The sequence below is a fragment of the Mytilus edulis genome, chromosome 10 (assembly GCF_963676685.1).
Source record: "Mytilus edulis chromosome 10, xbMytEdul2.2, whole genome shotgun sequence".
In the NCBI taxonomy this organism is placed as follows: Eukaryota; Metazoa; Mollusca; class Bivalvia; order Mytilida; family Mytilidae; genus Mytilus; species Mytilus edulis.
The window spans coordinates 37,037,346-37,057,105 of record NC_092353.1 but is presented as its reverse complement, the minus strand read 5'-3'; the positions used below and the strand labels follow the sequence as shown (position 1 = coordinate 37,057,105).

Sequence of the window (19,760 nt, the reverse complement as noted above, 5' to 3'; positions counted from 1 at the left end):
ACGAAATGCAAATTGCCACTTTATCTTATTTATCCAACTGATATAACATAACTTATGATAATCTAAACGTTTGTTGCAAGTTTCTTCGTTTTAGTTAATATACATTTGTCCTTTTGGGGCCATTTATATCTGACTATGCGGTATGGATTTACTAATTGTTGAAGTCATACGGGTACCATTAGATGTTAATTTCTGTGTCATTCGGTCTCTTGTGGAGAGTATACTAGTCTTATTGGCAATCATGCCACATCTTATTTTTATTTTGATCACACCGTTCTGGTGGATAGTTGTCTCATTAATAATCATACCACATCTCCTCTTTTTACACAAACCCCGATTACATGTAAAGTTAGGTAACCAGTCGGCAGTCACGACCTTTGTTTACAATATTATTAAATAAATTTAGAAATGTTATAATCTTCAACATGTAATAAGCACCTTATTTATAAGTTCAAATATTTTTAATTTCATATTTAATTAATGCGATTACGAATAACAAAGCGTACGATCTCTCTGACTTTAAAGCATATCAAATATCGAAGTACTTTTAGCTCTTAAAATAGTGTATTAAAGGTGAAATGTGTATCGATTGATTAATGATACTAATTACGATTATAGATTAACGAGATTAAAGGTGAACTGATTAAGAGATTAAGGATACTCTAGCGATGGTCTTGGACACCTTCTCTTAAATGTGAAAAGGGAAGTTTATTTAACATAATGACAATTTGAAAGTAAGGAAGAGAGAGTAACATCAACTGCGGTAAGTTAAAGTTGTGACATTGTCTTTTAAAAATTACTACGCTTTCCAATAGGATAGCAACTGAGCTATAATATAAAAGTAGGATAAATGAGACAAACCGTTGCTTTAAAATGTTCTATATGTCAACCTCATGAAGGCTTATTCGTTTAAGGTTCTGTATGTTGACCTTATAAGTTTTGTTTTTAATTGTGACATCTTGGATTAAATATAAGTTAGTTCAATGAAGATGTTTTATACATCAAGGGATTTTTAGCTTACAGGATATGATATAAATTTGTGGAATCTGTTACTGAATCATCCTTAAAAAGCAAATTGCAATACGCTGATTGGTCGAAAAAAAATAATGCAACTTTTTTTAAGTTTTTTGTTTTGCTTTCGATTTGAAATAATTTAATGAAATAACTTTGAAGATAATATTAAAACACCTTAATTAAAACAAAATTGAGTGTAGATTCTTGTTAAAGTCAATTAAAAGGACTGCTGGACTTAATTCTAAAAAGAAAAGAATATCATTTGAATTTACCTTTTTTGCTTGACTATTTTTTAATTTTTTTACTTGAGAATGACATCATATTTGCTGCGCTTTTTAAAAATATAAAAAGCGGTTATCCTATTGGAAATACCAGGTTCTGCAAATCGGATGGCAAATTACACAGATCAATCGCAATATAAATTTCGACGCTCAGTTTGTTTTAATATCAGAATGCATTTGTTTTTTTCTTTCGTATCTTCGCATTTTCTTTCCACAATGCCGCCAATTATTCTAAAAGTATTATTGAAGCTCTCTGAACACAACACAGTTAAAGAAGGTATCAATGAACAGGCTGTTAACTATTTTGAAGAGGCTGACCAAAAAGGGGGACAGAATTTTTTTGGAACCTTACATTGAAAATGGTGCACCCTGAGGCTTTTCCCGACTATTTACAAGTGCATAAAAAAAAAATGAATTTTATAGGAATTTAACCTTTTTTTTTTTATCTTGTAAGGTCAATCTGTGATGTTGCGTATTAAAATAAAACAACTGAAAATATATCAAAAATAATATTAATTGTTATTGTATTGCCAGATATAGAAAAAAAAAGTAAGAAAGAAACGGAGGGTCAGCATAAACCATTTATACCAAGAAACAACCTAAATACACAAAAGCATAATATATCCCAACATATTTCATATTCGACTTCATGGTATGGGGTTTTCTCGTTCTCGTTTGAAGGCCAAACGGTTGCTTATATTTGATACCTCCACTTTATTTGGACTTTGGTAGATAGTAGTCTTATTGGCAATCATACCACACCCCCTTAATATTTTAAATGAGACATACGCTGCCATTTTCTGTTCATGTGCTTAGGGTAAGCAAAACTACCCACTTAAACTCTTATAATCTTCACCCTATATCTAGCACATTCCGAATATGCTGCACATAATTAAAAAAAAAACAATTCTATTATATGCAGCAAAAAGGGTGGATATCATTAGTGTTTAAGTAGGAAGTTTTGCTTTCCCTTGCCATGCTATGTACATAAACAAACAGTGACAACTATGTCAGATGTAGACAAACATATTGTGACTGTAGAGGCAAAGCAAGAAATTATGATTTGGAAGAAAAAAAATTCAGTACTTGAATCCAAGCAAAAACGAATCAGATTGTTATAATCAAACTCATCCATCAGAGTCTTCACTCTCATGTTCATTATCGTAGAAGGCATTTTAATTGAGAAATTTCAAAATGTGTGCCATTTTTGTCCTCACGAGTCCCATTTCCTCTTCATTCAAATCTGATTGAACACTGGCATCTGCAGTTTCCAACACTTCTTCAGAAGTTTCATGACTTTATCCTTAGCCCTGATCTTAAGTTTTCTCCTTGGTTTTGCCTCATGTCTCTTTCACTGGAGATCCGTTTATTTTATGGATACTTGTAGTAACCCTGAAAACATGCTATCCTGAAGTGTACTTCGGAGGCGATTCGTGATACGCTTTACTGCCGACGCTCCAAGTTCAGGTCAAGCATTGCTGACTGGGAATGGTAGTATTATTGCAGCTATACGAGATTATTTAGGCGAAATATACCCTTTGTCTGAAGGATTTCGTAGGTATATCTTTCAAGACACTTCTGTCGTTGTTGTCTCCTTGTTTGGAAGTGCATCTTCTTTTAACCCGAAAACATGGTACTTGTAGAAAAGTAGTAGCTCGTCCATTCAGCAGAAAATTCATTCTTTGCCTCCTCATATCCAGCTAAAAGGTAATAGTCCAAATTATCTTACTTCTCATAACCCTAAGTCTCCACAATGGAAGGAAAATTAGTTCTATCCATAAACATCTCATTTTGAGTATAAGAGGGGATGAAACCCCAATCAATAGTCAACGCACCCTTTTAAACAAAATATGTATGTTATGAAATGTCGCCAAAATCAGTTTAGTAAATATTAGTAATACCGTTTCTTAAAAAAAAGTAATATTAAGCCAAAATAAAAAAAAATAGAATCTGACCTAGGCCTTTACCTTTGACCCCATTTTCTTGTTGGTGAACCCAGGACCTCATTTCAAACGTCTTTAGGTCTCTATTACTTATGGTTTATCAGGGAACCAATACAAACCTAGTAATCAACTTCATTTTGACTTAACTTTAAAATTGAAGGTAACAACACCAGCGGAATTGCAAACTTGTCTAGAAGACTGTTGTATACGAAGAATCATTTTGCTGCTTCATCTATGAAAAAAAATAACACACAAAAATTAACTGCTGGTCGAATTCTTGCTTAAAGCAGATTTTCTACCTACATACATTTCTTTAAATTTGTGAATTTAAATAATTAAAAACAACTTAACTACATGCATCTACATTATTGTTATTAGAAGTTTTACCTACATGTATGTACCCTTTGTCGCAAAATGCTTTACTTAATTCTTTAAATGCAAATTTAACACGGTTATATATTTCATTATGTGTTACATTTCTGAAACAAACATGATCATATATAAACGCAGTGAAATCCAATACGTACATGGATTGAATTTGAACAATAGAATTGTAATTAAATCCTAATTAAATGTAACAATTATTCGTTTGTACTTTTAATAAAGACTTGTGTTATTTGAATCAATACTTGAATTGTTCATTAATAAATCTGACTTCAGATTTTGAATGATAATATGAGATTTTCTTGATACACCAGACTCATTTCAAAACGTTGCTTTGAAAACAAAAACATGAAAATGAAACTTAAATGGGCAGTGATCAATAATTAGCATTCTCTGTGGATTACAGCGTAGAATTAATTTCATGTTCAATTGTTGAAAATAAATTCATTGAGTAGGATATAAACATATGCGTATATTAACGGAGGTAAGTGTTGTTTATTTCTCTCTATTTATCTTTATCTTTCTCTGATTTATTGGCACTGGTTCTACTATTTTATATAAACTTTTTGAAGGACTTGATATCGTAAAGAGTTGATAGTTTGATCAAAATGGGGGATTATTTTCATTCAAAGTGCAAAGAAGGGTAAAATATAGCCTTAAAGCATATACAATAACGTTCGAAAGGGGAAAAATCGGTTAAGTAATACTAAAAAATGAGTATCTACCAGCCCCTAAACGCACGATCCTAACTACAATTCAATGATATCTGTTACAAAGTAAATAGATATAAGAAGAAAGTGCCAATGAACCAAATCTCCATCCAGGTCACAATTTATAAAAGTAAACCATTATGGGCATTTCATATGAAAGGTATCATAAAATGACTACAAAAAAACAGACGAAGAATAAATGTAATTTGAAATTTGGTTGTCTTTTTTGAAGTATTCTTTATTTTTCATGTCGAAACATTTTTATAACTGATTAAATGGTTTGGAGTTTTCTCATTATGTAATTCTGTACTGTAACCTACATTGTGTGTTTGCTTTGATCTTGGTTATTTGATCTTTGGTCATTAAAAGATACCCCATTTCTTTATTTTTATATTTTTGGTACCAGGTAAAATTTATCTTCATCAATTAAATGTACAAAATCAGTTGAAGTACCTATACAGTTGACAATTATCCTCCTGTGTTTTTTTTATCTTTCATTTTCTGGTTAGGATTAAACTATGCTTAGGCATTTTATAGCATGCTTAGTCTAAATAACTTAAGTTTTTATCATGAATAAATTTATCAAACAGATTTACATCAAACGATAAAAATCCGATACACACATGTACTTTCACGGTACAATACATAAGTGTACCCTTTTTGTGTACATATTATAGCAATCGATGAATTGGAACAATCTGTTGCATTGTACAACAACGTTACAACATTTGAATATATAAACTCAGAAACATGCAAAATAAGGAGGCCTTACAAGTCTCCCTTAGCTTGATTGAGGCGTGTGTTATTATGTTGTTTTTTTCAGTTATGACGTTTTTATTCTTGAGATACATTGTACCATGATGTGTGCTTCGTCATCTTGTCGCTGTGCATATACTGATTTTGTGCCATAGATGAATTATAGTTCATATCCTAAATTGTTTTCTATTACAAAAACAAACAGCTGTAACGAATTCTATGGTTGGTATGTAGAATAAAACAAAACAGCATTATCAAGTCAATAATTTTTTCAGTTCACATTTGACGATTGTAAATTGATTAATTTTACGCTACATTAACAAACCCAACCGTGTCTTTAGGTATGTATCCTTTATAATCTATATATCCACTCCCTTTTTTACAAAAAAGTACGCAATTAGTTATGTATTATTCATAATTTTTATCAATACTCAGGCAAAACTTTTAAAATCCATCATGAAAATATATTTATTGCAAAATACAAATATGAATCATTGTCCTCATGGTGGTGTTTTTTTGTGATTCTTGAAAAATTGTGTCGCTAACAATGAACATATATTAATTAGGTATTTTCTAGATACAGACAAGCGTTGTGAAGATAGATGCAGCTAGGGCCACTTTTAATTTGATCTTATAGCGTCTTATGCCACCCTTTCAAGGTATTATTCAATGCCTGCTAAAAAAAGTACAGTAAATATTTATTTAGCATTTTACTCATCAGAAGCCTACATTCAGATGTTTTGATGATTGACAATTAATTTACCTATGGATAAATATTTCATATTTTTTTCTGATCGGATTTTACTCATTCATTCACTGGAAGGGGTTATAATTAAAGAAACTACAAAACTACCTTAGCTTCCTAATTTGCTTTGATTTCAACAAAATTGGACGGTTCGAGTAGAGCTTGATATGACAAATATAGCGATTTTACCTATCATTCTCAAAATTAACAGAGATAAACATTAATTTCCGACACATTGCGTACATGGTATACTTCAAAACTTACTAGCCTTCAATATGTTGCCGCTATTGTTTACGCTATGTATACGCAAGTTTTACTTCGAAATCACTTTAATAAATAAATTTATCAGAGAACTCTTCATCTTACTTCTAAAAAAATATATTAATACATACAAAAACTTCCCCAAAATATTTGATATACGCGACAATCTATATGGTGTTCTGTTTCACTACAACTACTTTTACAATATAATTGCGGAAAATGTTTTTCAGTGCACTCAATAACAAATAATGTGTGACAGATATATTAATATGTGTTAGACAACCGAGTCATGTTCAGTTTTACTACGATTTAGTGTACCAGTGAAACTACTATTAACAAATGATCTATATGCTATTTGGGCGTTTTATTATACCACCCAGTGGCGGATTCAGAAATTTTTATAAGAGGGGCCCACTGACTGCCTAAGAGGGGGCCTGATCCCGTCACGCTTCAGTGATTCCCTATGTAATCAACCAATTTTTTTCCCTGAAAAGGGGGGGGGACGACCCCCTTAATCAGCCTCTGCCACCATGTGCAGTATATATATGACATAGTGACACGGTTTTGGAGGTCAAACTGTGTTGTGCAAGAATTTATGGATGCTATGAATAACAAAGAAGCTAAATTCATTGAAGACATTCATAGAAGTCACAATATAGCAACTAGTTACATAACAATTAATAACCCCAAGGGTGACTGGGGTATAGAAATATGGTCACTTGGTCTTCTCCCGACCGGCAGTAAAACGCTTGCTGAAGTGGGGCGTCCGTTTGGCTGTGCGGGATGTATCAAGTTCGCAGTCACGTCCGGTCAGACTGGGGACGTTAAATCCGATGCCTCGTGTTAAGAGAGTACCACGCTCTTTGCACGTTAAGAACCCTTGCAACAACTCTTTGAGGGGTCCGTAGGTGGCCTGTTGCAAGGCAAAATTTCTGTCCCTATCCAATATACCCTCATTTTCCAGTGGCAGTCCTAATTTCCTTGACCATCATCCTAAATGGCCTCTATTACAACAACCTACCTATTGTATTTATTGTGAACTTGTTCTCGTCCAGAATATGCATGAAATATTTGCCACTGGACGGTAAGCAACCAACAATCAATCAATCATAACAATTAATTATGTAATACTTATGTCATAATGAAATTATCACAATTAGAAAGATTAATCTTTCTTCTTTCTTTTGGTACCTCATTTATAAAATTTAAAGAAAGATGAGTGGAATTATATCAGTTTAAAGATGTCTGATTGGGGATGAAAAATCTTTGTATTGTGCTACCTTAATAACACATTCACTACGGATACTGTAATAAAGTTCCAATCTGGTATTTTGGGTAGTTTGTAACTTCCGAATGCATACAGTTATTTCAAACACGATAGACGCTGCCGTGGAGGAAAAGCTTTTATATTTTCAAAATTAAGTCTACAATTTGAACAAACCATACTGTACATTAATGTACTGTTTTTTATTATTAACTAATTTTTAAGAACTTTTGGTTAAAATTAGCTAAGGCAATATTCACTAGAAATGCAGGAGAACAGCGACAAAATTAATATTTTATTGATCAAAGCTAATAAATAAATTGAAAACGGAAATGGGGAATATGTCAAAGAGACTATAACTTGACTAAAGAGCAGATACCAGCCGACGGCCACCAATGGGTTTTCAACGCAGCGAGAAAATCTTGCAGCCGGTCCCTAAATAAATATATGTACTACTTCAGTGAAAATGGACGTCATACTAACTCCAAATTATACATGTACATAATATACACCAACACAATATTTTTACAAAGCAATGCACTCAATATAAAAAATAAATTGATGCAAAAGTTTATTTAGCCAAAAACTCTGTAATATATGTCTGCTTATAAACATTTATTTACTTGTATTCCTCTTTATTTTGTTCTATAGTTATCACTAAAGCTACGCACTATCAAAAATGGAGGAAGACGGAAAAGAACACACCTTTAAAAATAAATTAGTGCAAGCCTCGCTCAAAAATGTTCAAAAGCAAAGACAACTTGTGATGGAGCTGAATGATATAGATAAACAAATGGAAGTGGAGATGAAAATATTAACCAGAGATAAACTTGACGCTTTAAAGGAATACTGTCGCTTAGAGGAAGATAAACGTAGAGTGGAATACTTAACCGATGACATGAATGGGGAATATCTACAGCGATACAATCAAAATAGACGAGGAAAAGATGAATTCATGAAGGATGAAAAGGAAAATAAAGAAAAGTTTAACTTTGGATTCAATACGAATAAGCTATATGTGAAATTACCTCCCTTAGAATTTCCCGAAATTTTGAAGGAAAATAATCCACCGGTACCACCGAAAAAGCCCCGCCTTTATCGATCGAACTCTTTGATTAGACAACGAAGTGCGTCTGAAAACAGTGTGCTGCAGCCTGTTCAGTTCTCTGCTTCTTTAAGAAGAACGAAAACTCCAACTCACTACATGAGTCTACCAGATATTAACAAATTTGACAAAAGTAATAAGAAAATGCTACCTAAAAAGAGCATGCCAGACATAGACGAAAAGTCAGAAAGTATTCAATCAATCAAAATGTCTGAGACAAACACAGTGCCGCTTCCCCAATTAGGAGGAAGATCTCGAACAATTTATTGACATTATTTGATTTTGTTTAATACAAGTGAGGACACAGACATGTTTTGTCTGAAGGGAAAATTTGAATAATAACTTTAGCAGGGTAGATTCCTGTATAAATATCAAATGTTTTTTGTAAAATGTAAAATGTGTATCTCCTACATTACGTGTAAACCGTAACATCATTTAGGTGTAATATGCATGTTATTAAAATGTAGGATTCAACAATAAATATCTAGACAGGTAAGAAGTCCTATTCGGGAACATTTGATAAATGTAGAGTATGCGTAATAGTCTCATCTAACATGCATGTAGAATTAGGAGAAAATTTGCCATTGGAATACTTATACCCAGAGAAAAAAATACAATTTGTGGACTATATGAAAGTTATCTAGTCCACTTGTTTGAGATAAAAAAAAAAATATATATATATATTTACCAATAAACTGAACTAATTTGATATAAGAAGTTGTGGTATTAGTGCCAATGAGACAAATCTCCATCCAAGTCACAATTTGAAACATACATATCGCTGCCTTTTTGAAAATAGATTTGTTCATTGTTTTTATACCAGCCATTTTCGTCACGTTATTTCTTGTTGAGTAGTATCTATGAAAGTGTATATGGTACAAATTAAGTGTACTTGTCAAAGAATTTCTTAGAAATTGTTGAAAATCATAACACATATATTCAATAGAAAGAGCATTTAAACGAGAATCATTGACATAAAGCTCGTTATTTTTTAACCTAAAACGCGGAACTCAATATTGTTTTCGGTTCTAATGTTACCGGTACAATTAATATTCATCAAATCTCTGAGAAGGGAAAAATGATACTACTAACTTTTTTTAACAAAAAAGCAATTCTGTCAACTATGACTTATCTCAGCAAAGACGAAACAGTCGAGTTTAATTGTTAACGACTATGTTCAAATCTCGAAATCTCGAAAGTAGACCAAAACAAGACAAGTTATAAAGTAACAAAATAAATCTGAGGAAATGTTATGAACTTCAATAGAAGTATTTATAAAAAAACTAAAAAAAAATCAGATCTGCAAGGTAAATAGAAAAGGGAAGTCTACAAAACATTAAGTATAGATCAAACGTTAGACTTTATTATCAAACGGAACGATTGGAAAACAAAATAAGTCAATCGGGAATAGTACACAATCGGTACAATTAGACAACTATACTGGTATATTAAGGTGAAATAAAATAAATCAAGAATTTAGAATCGATACTTTAACCCGGAAGAGCATATGATAAAGATCTAAATCACCTAAAAATATTTATTGGACATCGATTGCGATTTCAGCTTATGAATAAATTAAGTTGCATTGTATGGATATGTTTTACTCAAAGTAAATAAAAGTATATTTAGTTATTATTGTTAGATCCATTCAGAATAAATCCTACCAAACTTGTTATGGATTTCTCCAGTAATTTGCTTTTATCTGTGATTTTTAAAGTATAATATAGAAAAAACGCATTCAGAATGAAAAAAAATTTCATATAATATACCAACATGATCAAGGGTTAATAAAAAAAAAATCATAAGTAGGAGAAAGACAAACACAAAACAAAAAATACAAACAGAGATATAAAGTATGAAACAACTACTAAGAAACACAGCACCACAACTACAAAAAGGGCAGTTGAACTCATAGACTTCAAATAACCATGAAGTTTCAGTTTGTCACTGATTTAAAAAAATCCAATACAGTTCTGTTGAGAGATACTTTATGAAATTATGTAAATAAGGCGTCTAATTGACACTGATTAATGTTTTAGGAAATCTGAATCTTTTTTATTTGTACAAACCCTTTTTATTGGAAGAAATGACCATGAAAGATAATGCGTTTACATGTTATAAGTAGAAATTACAAATATACGCAAATCTTTTCTTTAATCCACCATTTTCTACATTTGAAAATGCCTGTACCAAGTCAGGAGTATGACAGTTCTTGTCCATTCGTTTTTGGTGCGTTTTGTTATTTGATTTTGCCATGTCGGATTATGGACTTTCCGAAATGATTTTCCTCTAAGTTCAGTTTTTTGTGATTTTACTTTACCCCCCTTGACCCATACAATCAATTCATAGCATTCATAAACACACAGTCGTTTCTATTAGATTCCATGCTCATCATGCTGGTATGCTTTGGATTTATACACAGTTATTTATCTTTAATGGTATTGAAAGACGTTGGAAGTTCAAATATTTTTGAACCCTAGATAATAAACAAACCTTCAACATTCAATTGTTTTGCACTTAAAGAAGTAAAGTATTTTTAAAAACTGTAAATGTTATAATTCTTTGGTAATTAAATTCAAAATTAAACAAAAGGTGATGTTCTTTCGGTTGAATTTTTCGTACATACCTAAGAAACCATATACAAGACAGTTCATATTATTATGTTTCACACAGTGTTTTTAGGTAGCTACGAATCGGCGATTTTATGTCCAACCGATATAGCAATACATGCATACAGTCAATAATTATAAACTGTAAGAATAAACAAAGAGTATAATGGCATTCTGGATAACAAAATGAATCTATATTGATCCTTTTGTTGTTGTATTTTCAACCTTATAACACATATGACACCATTGTTTTCTGTGTATGAAATCCTTACTTAAGAGTTGTATTTCCGATTCCAGATACTAGAACCTAGATGATACGAGTATAACGACAGACTTTCATCCATTATCTGGATTGAGAACTATTGTGGTGTGTTCTCACGTGAATCATTCGTTCACGCTTCGTTGTATTCTTTAAACAATTCTATTACTCATTTTAATGAGTTACCCTCTGCATAATTGAAAATACTTTCTATATATCTGTAAGATAAAGAAGATAAAGATTTGCGCCTCTATCTAACAGAATTTTGACAAAACCAACATTTTTTTCGTACTCTTGACTTCTAGTTGAAGTTCTGAAAAACAAAGATGTAGAATTTTAATAATATCGCCAGTTTACATTCATTTCCCTGTCAATTAATGTTTTAGCCATTTTGCATAATACAAAACCCCACAACAAAGTAACAAAAATTTACGTGATAATGTCTCACAAAAACCTTATTTGCAGATCTGGTCAATGCCAACTGTACTGATGTCATTGCTATTATCATACAAATCAAATTCTAAAGGTTCTGATTGAAATGTGTTCATATTATTTCATATAAGATGTTGAAAAAACAGACAATTTCTAAAAATTCACATTGTTTTACAAAATAAGGCAATCACTGTGCTAGAATTCGAGTAAGTTTGTTTATTCAACATCTTATTTGAAATGAACTGTTTTCTCTTATGTCATTGCTCAGTCCTTAAAGCATATTTTGCGTGTTTTCTTGTATTGTGAGAACAACACATTAATTTGTTCTTTCGGTATTGTTTGACAAATAAGAATAACACTTTATGAATGAATAAATTGGATTTGTCTTGATCTGAAACGATCAAAACCCCCCAAAAAAAGAAATACACAGTCATCGCTATAAGAAGCAAAAGAGGGAGGAAAGATCATACCAGACGGACATTCAAACTCATAGATCAAAAATAATCTGACAAATCCAGGACTAAAAGAAAGGATCTTATCAAATAGCAAACCATAGCTTCATACCAACGTTGCCTGATACAGTAGAAACCCGAGTGCCTAAGTAATTTCTTAATTTATTCATAAATAAAAATACATATCTGAAAACAATAAATAATACATATGCTAACAATGTAACAAAAATGAATTTGGAATTCTGGATAATTTCCTGTATTTTTTTTTATATCACATCTGAGGGCGTCACTGATGAGTCTCATATAGACAAAACGCGCGTCTGGCATATTAAATTATAATCCTGGTACCTTTGATAACTTTTTACACCACTGGGTCGATGGCACTGTTGGTGGACGTTTCGTCCCCAAGGGTATCACCAGCTCAGTAGTCAGCATATCGGTGTTGACATGAATGTCAACTATGTGGTAAATTTTATAAATTTCCTGTTTACAAAAATTTGAATATGTTCGAAAACTAAGGATTTTTCCTATCCCAGGCGTGATAGATTACCTTAGCCGTATTTGACCCAACTTTTTGGGATTTTGGGTCCTCAATGTTTTTGAACTATGTACTTGTTTGGCTTTATAACTGTTTTGATCTGAGCGTCACTGAGGAATCTTATGTAGACGAAACGCGTGTCTAGGATATTAAATTATAATCCTGGTACCTTTGATAACTATTATTATCTTAGTTTGATGAACTAACTTCAAAGTAACCGATTTCACTAACTTTCAGGTTTGTAGGAACTAGATGTTTTGATTCAAGGTGTCTAGATTATTTTGGTGTTTTTTTTTACTCAAACCATTCTCTCATGGTTGATTATATTCCTTAAACAATTCTAAAAGTCGTTTAAGTGAGTTACAATCAGCATAATCAAAAGCACTTTTCCCATAAATATCTGTAAGATGAAGATTTGCTCCTCTATATAAAAGAAGCTTGACAAAATAAACAATGTCATCGTTCTCCTGATTTCTGGATGTGGTTCTGTATATCGTTACCAAAGGTGTAGAATCAGAATAATCTAGCACATTTACATTCATTTTCATTCATTTTCCCGTCTATCAATATTTTAGCCCTTTTAAAGTTGCTTTGATAAATGGAGGCAAACAATATCTCTCCGTCAGCATCAATTGTGTATTTAGAGGCCGAAGACAATTTTTTGAAGCATTGAAATTTTTCCTTAAAATTTGTTAAGATAAACTTATCATAAACACCAGGACTAAATTTTGTATATACGCCAGATGCGCGTTTCGTCTACAAAAGACTCATCAGTGACGCTCGAATCCAAAAACGTTTAAAAGGCCAAATAAAGTACGAAGTTGAAGAGCATTGAGGACCAAAATTACTAAAAGTTTTGCCAAACACAGCTAAGGTAATCTGAGGTAGAAAAGCCTTAGTATTTCAAAAATTTATTAAAATTTTGTAGACAGGTAATTGATAAATATAACCATATCAATGATAATTCATTTCAGCACAATTAGAAAGACATGTCTGGTAAGTCTCCAAGAATAATAATATAATGAAATTTTACATATTACTTCTTATTTATATACTTTGAATACCCTTGGTGACTACAAAAGAAATAATAGACAAATACAAAAATAATTAAACATTTACACAATCCTTTTTATTTTTCAGGACATTGAAATGTCAGTCGTTTACGAATTTAGAACAATAAATAATACAAAACCCCACACTGATGTAGACAAAAACTATAACGTGCTAATGTATTACCATAACCTTCTGTTAAGGTAAATGCCAACCGTACTGATATCATTGTTGTCTTGAACATAAACGTAACATTATGTTGATATTTTTGTCTCGTTGAATGCGTCGTGAATGACGTATTGTTAAAAACAAATGGACGCATGTAAATTTTCAGAAGACTATTTACGGATGCTCGTTCTTCTTGTTTTTGAATTTGTACCAGCTATTCGGAATCTTCCGGTGTTACCCATGTAGTACCATTATAATTTTATGCCCACTTACAGTTAACACCCAATTTTCTGTTCATATTATTTTGATTTCATCTATAATCCAAAAATAACAAAGTATCATGGATTAAAAACGACAAATCAAAGAATTCAACTTTACTTATAACTAATATAGATCAATGGTGTTGATTAAAAATTACACAATCCAAGACCCTTTTGTTTTCCACATAATTAGTGCTACCACAATTTAACAGGTTTCAGGTCGAACCCAATACCGATACAAATAGTTCAAATAACCTGTTACCTATTACATAATCTGTACGTTTCGCATGTATCAGGCGCACCACCAAACGGTGTATTTGGGCTTTGCTTTATACACGGGTCATAATCACACCTGAATTTCGTCATTATTCAGGGTTGACACTGCTATTTTAAATTATTGAAACATCATTTCCGGTGAATTATCTGATGTGTATGTGATGACGACATGTCCATCTGAATCTTCTGTCAAGTATGTGTACGACAGCATATTTATACCAATCGTCTGTGGTGTATGTGTCATTCTTTGTGACCCTTTGTATGTGTATGGTTTGCTTAAACCGTAAATATGTTATCTTGATTTGACAAAACGAGACGTAAATTTTGATTTCAACACAAATAGTTCATAAGTAGTTCATAAATGAATCAGTGAAAATACTTGTAATGTAACGCAACAAGTTCTACATTTGATGGTTTGTCAATAACCTTGATATAAAAACTATGCAAAGACCCTACAAATAAATCAATATTAAATCCAAAATATGCCATCCTTAATGACCTGACAACACTATCGTAAGTATATCCCTTCTAAATAAGTCCGTAGAATGCCGACATTTTTGTGCTTTATAAAGAATATTACCATGACAGATTGGATGTGAAATACCTGAACGTATAAGATGTCTACATGTTGATTTAATTTACGAATGATGCACTTGTACCGATGATAAAATTTATGACATGTTTTGACTAGTTTTTGATATTGAAAACTCTTGTGTAATAATTTTTTAGTAATACATAAATTTCTTTCGTTAAAATCTAATACGTTGTTATATACACGAGCGAATATTTCAAGTTGAGATATATAAATACCATAAGATAGTGACAAAGGAACGTCACCATCTAAAAGTGGTTAATTACCAATAGGAAATGAAATATCGTCTTTTTTATCCTATTTCCCGGTATTAATGATAAAGATACTCTTTTTTAACAAGGCAGATATAGTCTTTGTTATTTTATAATATAAATAAAATCTGACATCAATTCCAGCACCTTCATATGCCTACCTATTTTGTTAAATAATGTAAATTTTCAGAAAATGAATTATCGTATCACTGATAATGTTGTTACTGTGACGTGTCAACGACATCTTTTTTGAAACGGAGCATTTTTTTTCGGCAATTGGCCACGTCCCTAAGCATATTGCATATTTTCTTGTATTGCGACATAACAAAAGAAAAATGAAGCGCTTCCAGATCTGCATGACAAATAAGGTTCACATTTTATAAATAAGAGCGTTGTGATCGCTTTGCTTGCTATTTCGTCATCAGGCAATTTCAAAATCATAATTGTATATTAGAGGAGCAACATGACCAGTAGTGATCTTTAAAAATAGCTAAAACCAATTCTAGAGCAACATTCCAGTTGAAACTCAAGTTTCTTAGTATGAAAGCTGATATTACAGTTCTATGTGTTTCATGTTCTTTCTTTTGTTGTGGTCATCATTACTGCAATTCGGTATGAACAATCTGAATATGTGTATGTACAATCAAAATGTTTTATGTACTTATATTTTCTGTCATTATCTGTGTTAAATATTCGTACATTTCCCTCACGATTCGTTGTATTCTTTCAATAACTCTATAACTCGTTTTAGATTGTTGTCATCCGCATAATAAAATGCATTTTTCCCATGAATATCTGTAAGTTGAAGATTTCCTCCTCTATATCAAAGAAACTTGACAAAATCAAAATGTCATCGGTTTCTTGATTTTTTGTTGTTGTCCTGCATATCGTTATCAAAGGTGTAGAATCCGAATAATCTCGCAAGTTTACATTCATTTTCCCGTCGATCAATATTTTAGCAATTTTGAAGTTGCCTTGATTAATGGAGGCAACGACAACTCTTCCTCATATACTTTGTATTTAGAGGCCGAAGACAAATTCTTTAAACAGTTAAATTTTTTTTTTGTTAACAAAGACATGTCTTGTTTGTAGCCAAAAATAGTAATAAAAATATGACTTCTTATCTAAAAACTTTGGATATACTTGATGACTACAAAAACAAATAATGTTTTAAAAACTAGAGGCTCTAAAGAGCCTGTGTCGCTCACCTTGGTATATATGAATATTAAACAAAAGAAGCAGATAGATTCATGACAAAATTGTGTTTTGGTGATGGTGATGTGTTTGTAAATCTTACTTTTCTGAACATTATTGCTCTTTACAGGTTATCCCTATCTATAATAGTATTCAAGATAATAACCAAAACAGCAAAATTTCCTTAAACTTACCAATTTAGGGGCAGCAACTAAACAACGGGTTGTCCGATTCATCTGAAAATTTCAGGGCAGATAGATCTTGACCTGATAAACAATTTTACCACTGTCAGATTTGCTCTAAATGCTTTGGTTTTTGAGTTATAAGCGAAAAACTGCATTTTACCCCTATGTTCTATTTTTAGCCGTGGCGGCCATCTTGGTTGGATGGCCGAGTCACCGGACACATTTGTTAATCTAAATACCCCAAAAATGATTGTGGCCAAGTTTGGATTATTTAACCCAGTAGTTTCAGAGGAGAAGATTTTTGTAAAAGATTGCTATGATTTACGAAAAATGGTTAAAAATTGACTATAAAGGGCAATAACTCCTAAAGGGGTCAACTGACCATTTCGGTCATGTGGACTTATTTGTAAATCTTACTTTGCTGAACATTATTGCTGTTTACAGTTTATCTCTATCTATAATAATATTCAAGATAATAACCCAAAACAGTAAAATTTCCATAAAATTACCAATTCAGGGGCAGCAACCCAACAACAGGTTGTCCGATATATCTGAAAATTTAAGGGCAAATAGATCTTGACCTGATGAACAATTTTACCCATGTTAGATTTGCTCTAAATGCTTTGGTTTTTGAGTTATAAGCCAAAAACTGCATTTTACCCCTATGTTCTATTTTTAGCCATGGCGGCCATCTTGGTTGGTTGACCGGGTCACCGGACACATTTTTTAAACTAGATACCCCAATGATGATTGTGGCCAAGTTTGGATTATTTGGCCCAGTAGTATCAGAGAAGAAGATTTTTGTAAAAGATTCCTAAGACTTACGAACAATGGTTAAAAATTGACTATAAAGGGCAATAACTCCTAAAGGGGTCAACTGACCATTTCGGTCATGTGGACTTATTTGTAAATCTTACTTTGCTGAACATAATTGCTGTTTACAGTTTATCTCTATCTATAATTATATTCAAGATAATAACCCAAAACAGTAAAATTTCCATAAAATTACAAATTCAGGGGCAGCACCCCAACAACGGGTTGTCTGATTCATCTGAAAATTTTAGGGCAGATAGATCTTGACCTGATAAACAATTTTACTTCATGTCAGATTTGCTCTAAATGCTTTTGTTTTTGAGTTATAAGCCAAAAACCGCATTTTACCCCTATGTTCTATTTTTAGCCATGTCAGCCATCTTGGTTGGTTGACCGGGTCAACGGACACATTTTTTAAACTAAATACCCCAATGATGATTGTGGCCAAGTTTAGTAAAATTTGGCATGGTAGTTTCAGAGGATAAGATTTTTGTAAAAGTTAACGACGACGGACCCCAAGTGATTGGAAAAGCTCACTTGGCCCTTTGGACCAGGTGAGATAAGAATATATATTTTGTATTAGAACAATTTTATTTATTCTTCATTAGATTGAAATGCCAGTCTTGAAAGGATTTAGAACAATAAATAATACAAAACCCCACACCGAGGAAGACAAAACTGTTACATGCTAATGTATTACAATAACCTCAAAATGGCAAATGCAAAATGTACTGATGTCGCTGTTATTCTCGACTTTAAGATAGCATTATGTTGATAACCAATTCCTTTAGAAGACGTAATGACCAATGTGTTACTGACACATTGACGCATATACATATGAACTTTTAGCTTACCTGCTTTCTTAAGTTTTCTGCCAATTTCGTTCAAAAACATGACGATTTCAGCCTTCCCATTTCGTTAAAAGTCAAATTTTCAGCATTTTCCCTTTAATTTACACAACATTTTTGGAAATATCCGCCACAGGAAGTTTTCAAGGACACATTAGATTTAAATCCATGAAGGAAAAGGGCTGGATTATCCGCATATTTGATATAATTTATATTTTCAATCTTCAACTATGGGAAGTAATTTAACCAAAAAGGCCAAAGTCACGTCGTGCAAATCATATGAATAGATTACCATTGATTTCAACATATGGTACATATGACGTGACTCTGTACTTTTAATGATCCTGCCATTATGTTATTGATCTTTTATAACTTTGCAAATACTTTGAACGACAAAATTATTTTACTCGCGTAGTGGTATTAACCATATGTGGATTCTTAAAATATCACTTCTGGATAATTGTAAATCTCGGTCTTTGGCCACAGACCACAATTAATTCCTCTATTAGTTCTTTATAACTATTTGTCTCATGAAAAAATATGCACCTTATCTTTTTGTCATTTTTTTGTGTGTGTGTAATGTATAGTACGAGTCCAAAAATATATCCAAAATTCAAAAAGATTGCTCTGCTGTACCTTACAAATTTAACCAATATACATCAATACCCCTAATGACAAGTCAAGAGATGTTCCGAAAACTGTAAATATTACATTTTTGCACTCGGCCTAATCACTCTTTCCATATTAAAATCAGTTAAATACATTCAACAAAAAATGTATTTCACCTCTCTTCTTTCATTTCCACCCCATAAAAACTAAGAAATGAATGAAAAAGGCAAAGAAAAAATAAAGAAAAAATACACTTTAATTTTAAAGTCGTTGTTTAAATTTTATTCAATCTTTTCAATTTTAATCTGTGCAGATCACAACTTCAAAAAATACGGAAAAGGCAAAAAAAACCTTACAAACGTATACAATACGTATATACATTTTTTGTAAACGATCCAGATTTTTTCAATACCTTCTCTGAGGAAATTGTGCAAATTGTGTACTAGTACTATATAAGGATTTTAAACCTTTTACGGAGTATGATAACCTCTGAAGTAGAAGCTTGTTTTGTCTCGTATTAGGTATGGCAAATAGTTTTTTGGTGTTTTGATCTAGATGCATCTATTGTTTTGTGTTTTCTACTGCTTTTAGAAAAAAGGGGGGTGCCGTGGTATAGACTTTTTAAATGATAATCAGCTACAAAATGAGATAGTTATATTCAACATTTAGTAGAACGGTAGCATTTTTTTTTTAAACATATAACATAGAATATGAATAAAAAAAAAAAAAGATGCAGGGTCTTATTCGTCAATAAAACAGCA

General features: G+C 32.0%; 1 protein-coding gene across 2 annotated transcripts; it reads left to right on the top strand.

Annotated features, from left to right (window-relative positions):
* The first annotated feature begins 661 nt into the window (after positions 1–661).
* LOC139491050 (uncharacterized) lies at positions 662–8,969 on the top strand. 2 transcript variants are annotated; one of them, XM_071278321.1, is made up of 2 exons: positions 662–763; positions 8,010–8,969. In XM_071278321.1, exon 2 carries the CDS (start codon positions 8,038–8,040, stop codon positions 8,731–8,733), a length of 696 nt encoding a protein of 231 aa, XP_071134422.1. In that variant the 5' UTR covers positions 662–763; positions 8,010–8,037; the 3' UTR covers positions 8,734–8,969. The 2 variants fall into 2 exon arrangements, with proteins under 2 accessions (XP_071134422.1, XP_071134421.1); XM_071278320.1 differs by lacking the exon at positions 662–763 and adding an exon at positions 3,844–4,106.
* The last annotated feature ends 10,791 nt before the right edge of the window (positions 8,970–19,760 follow it).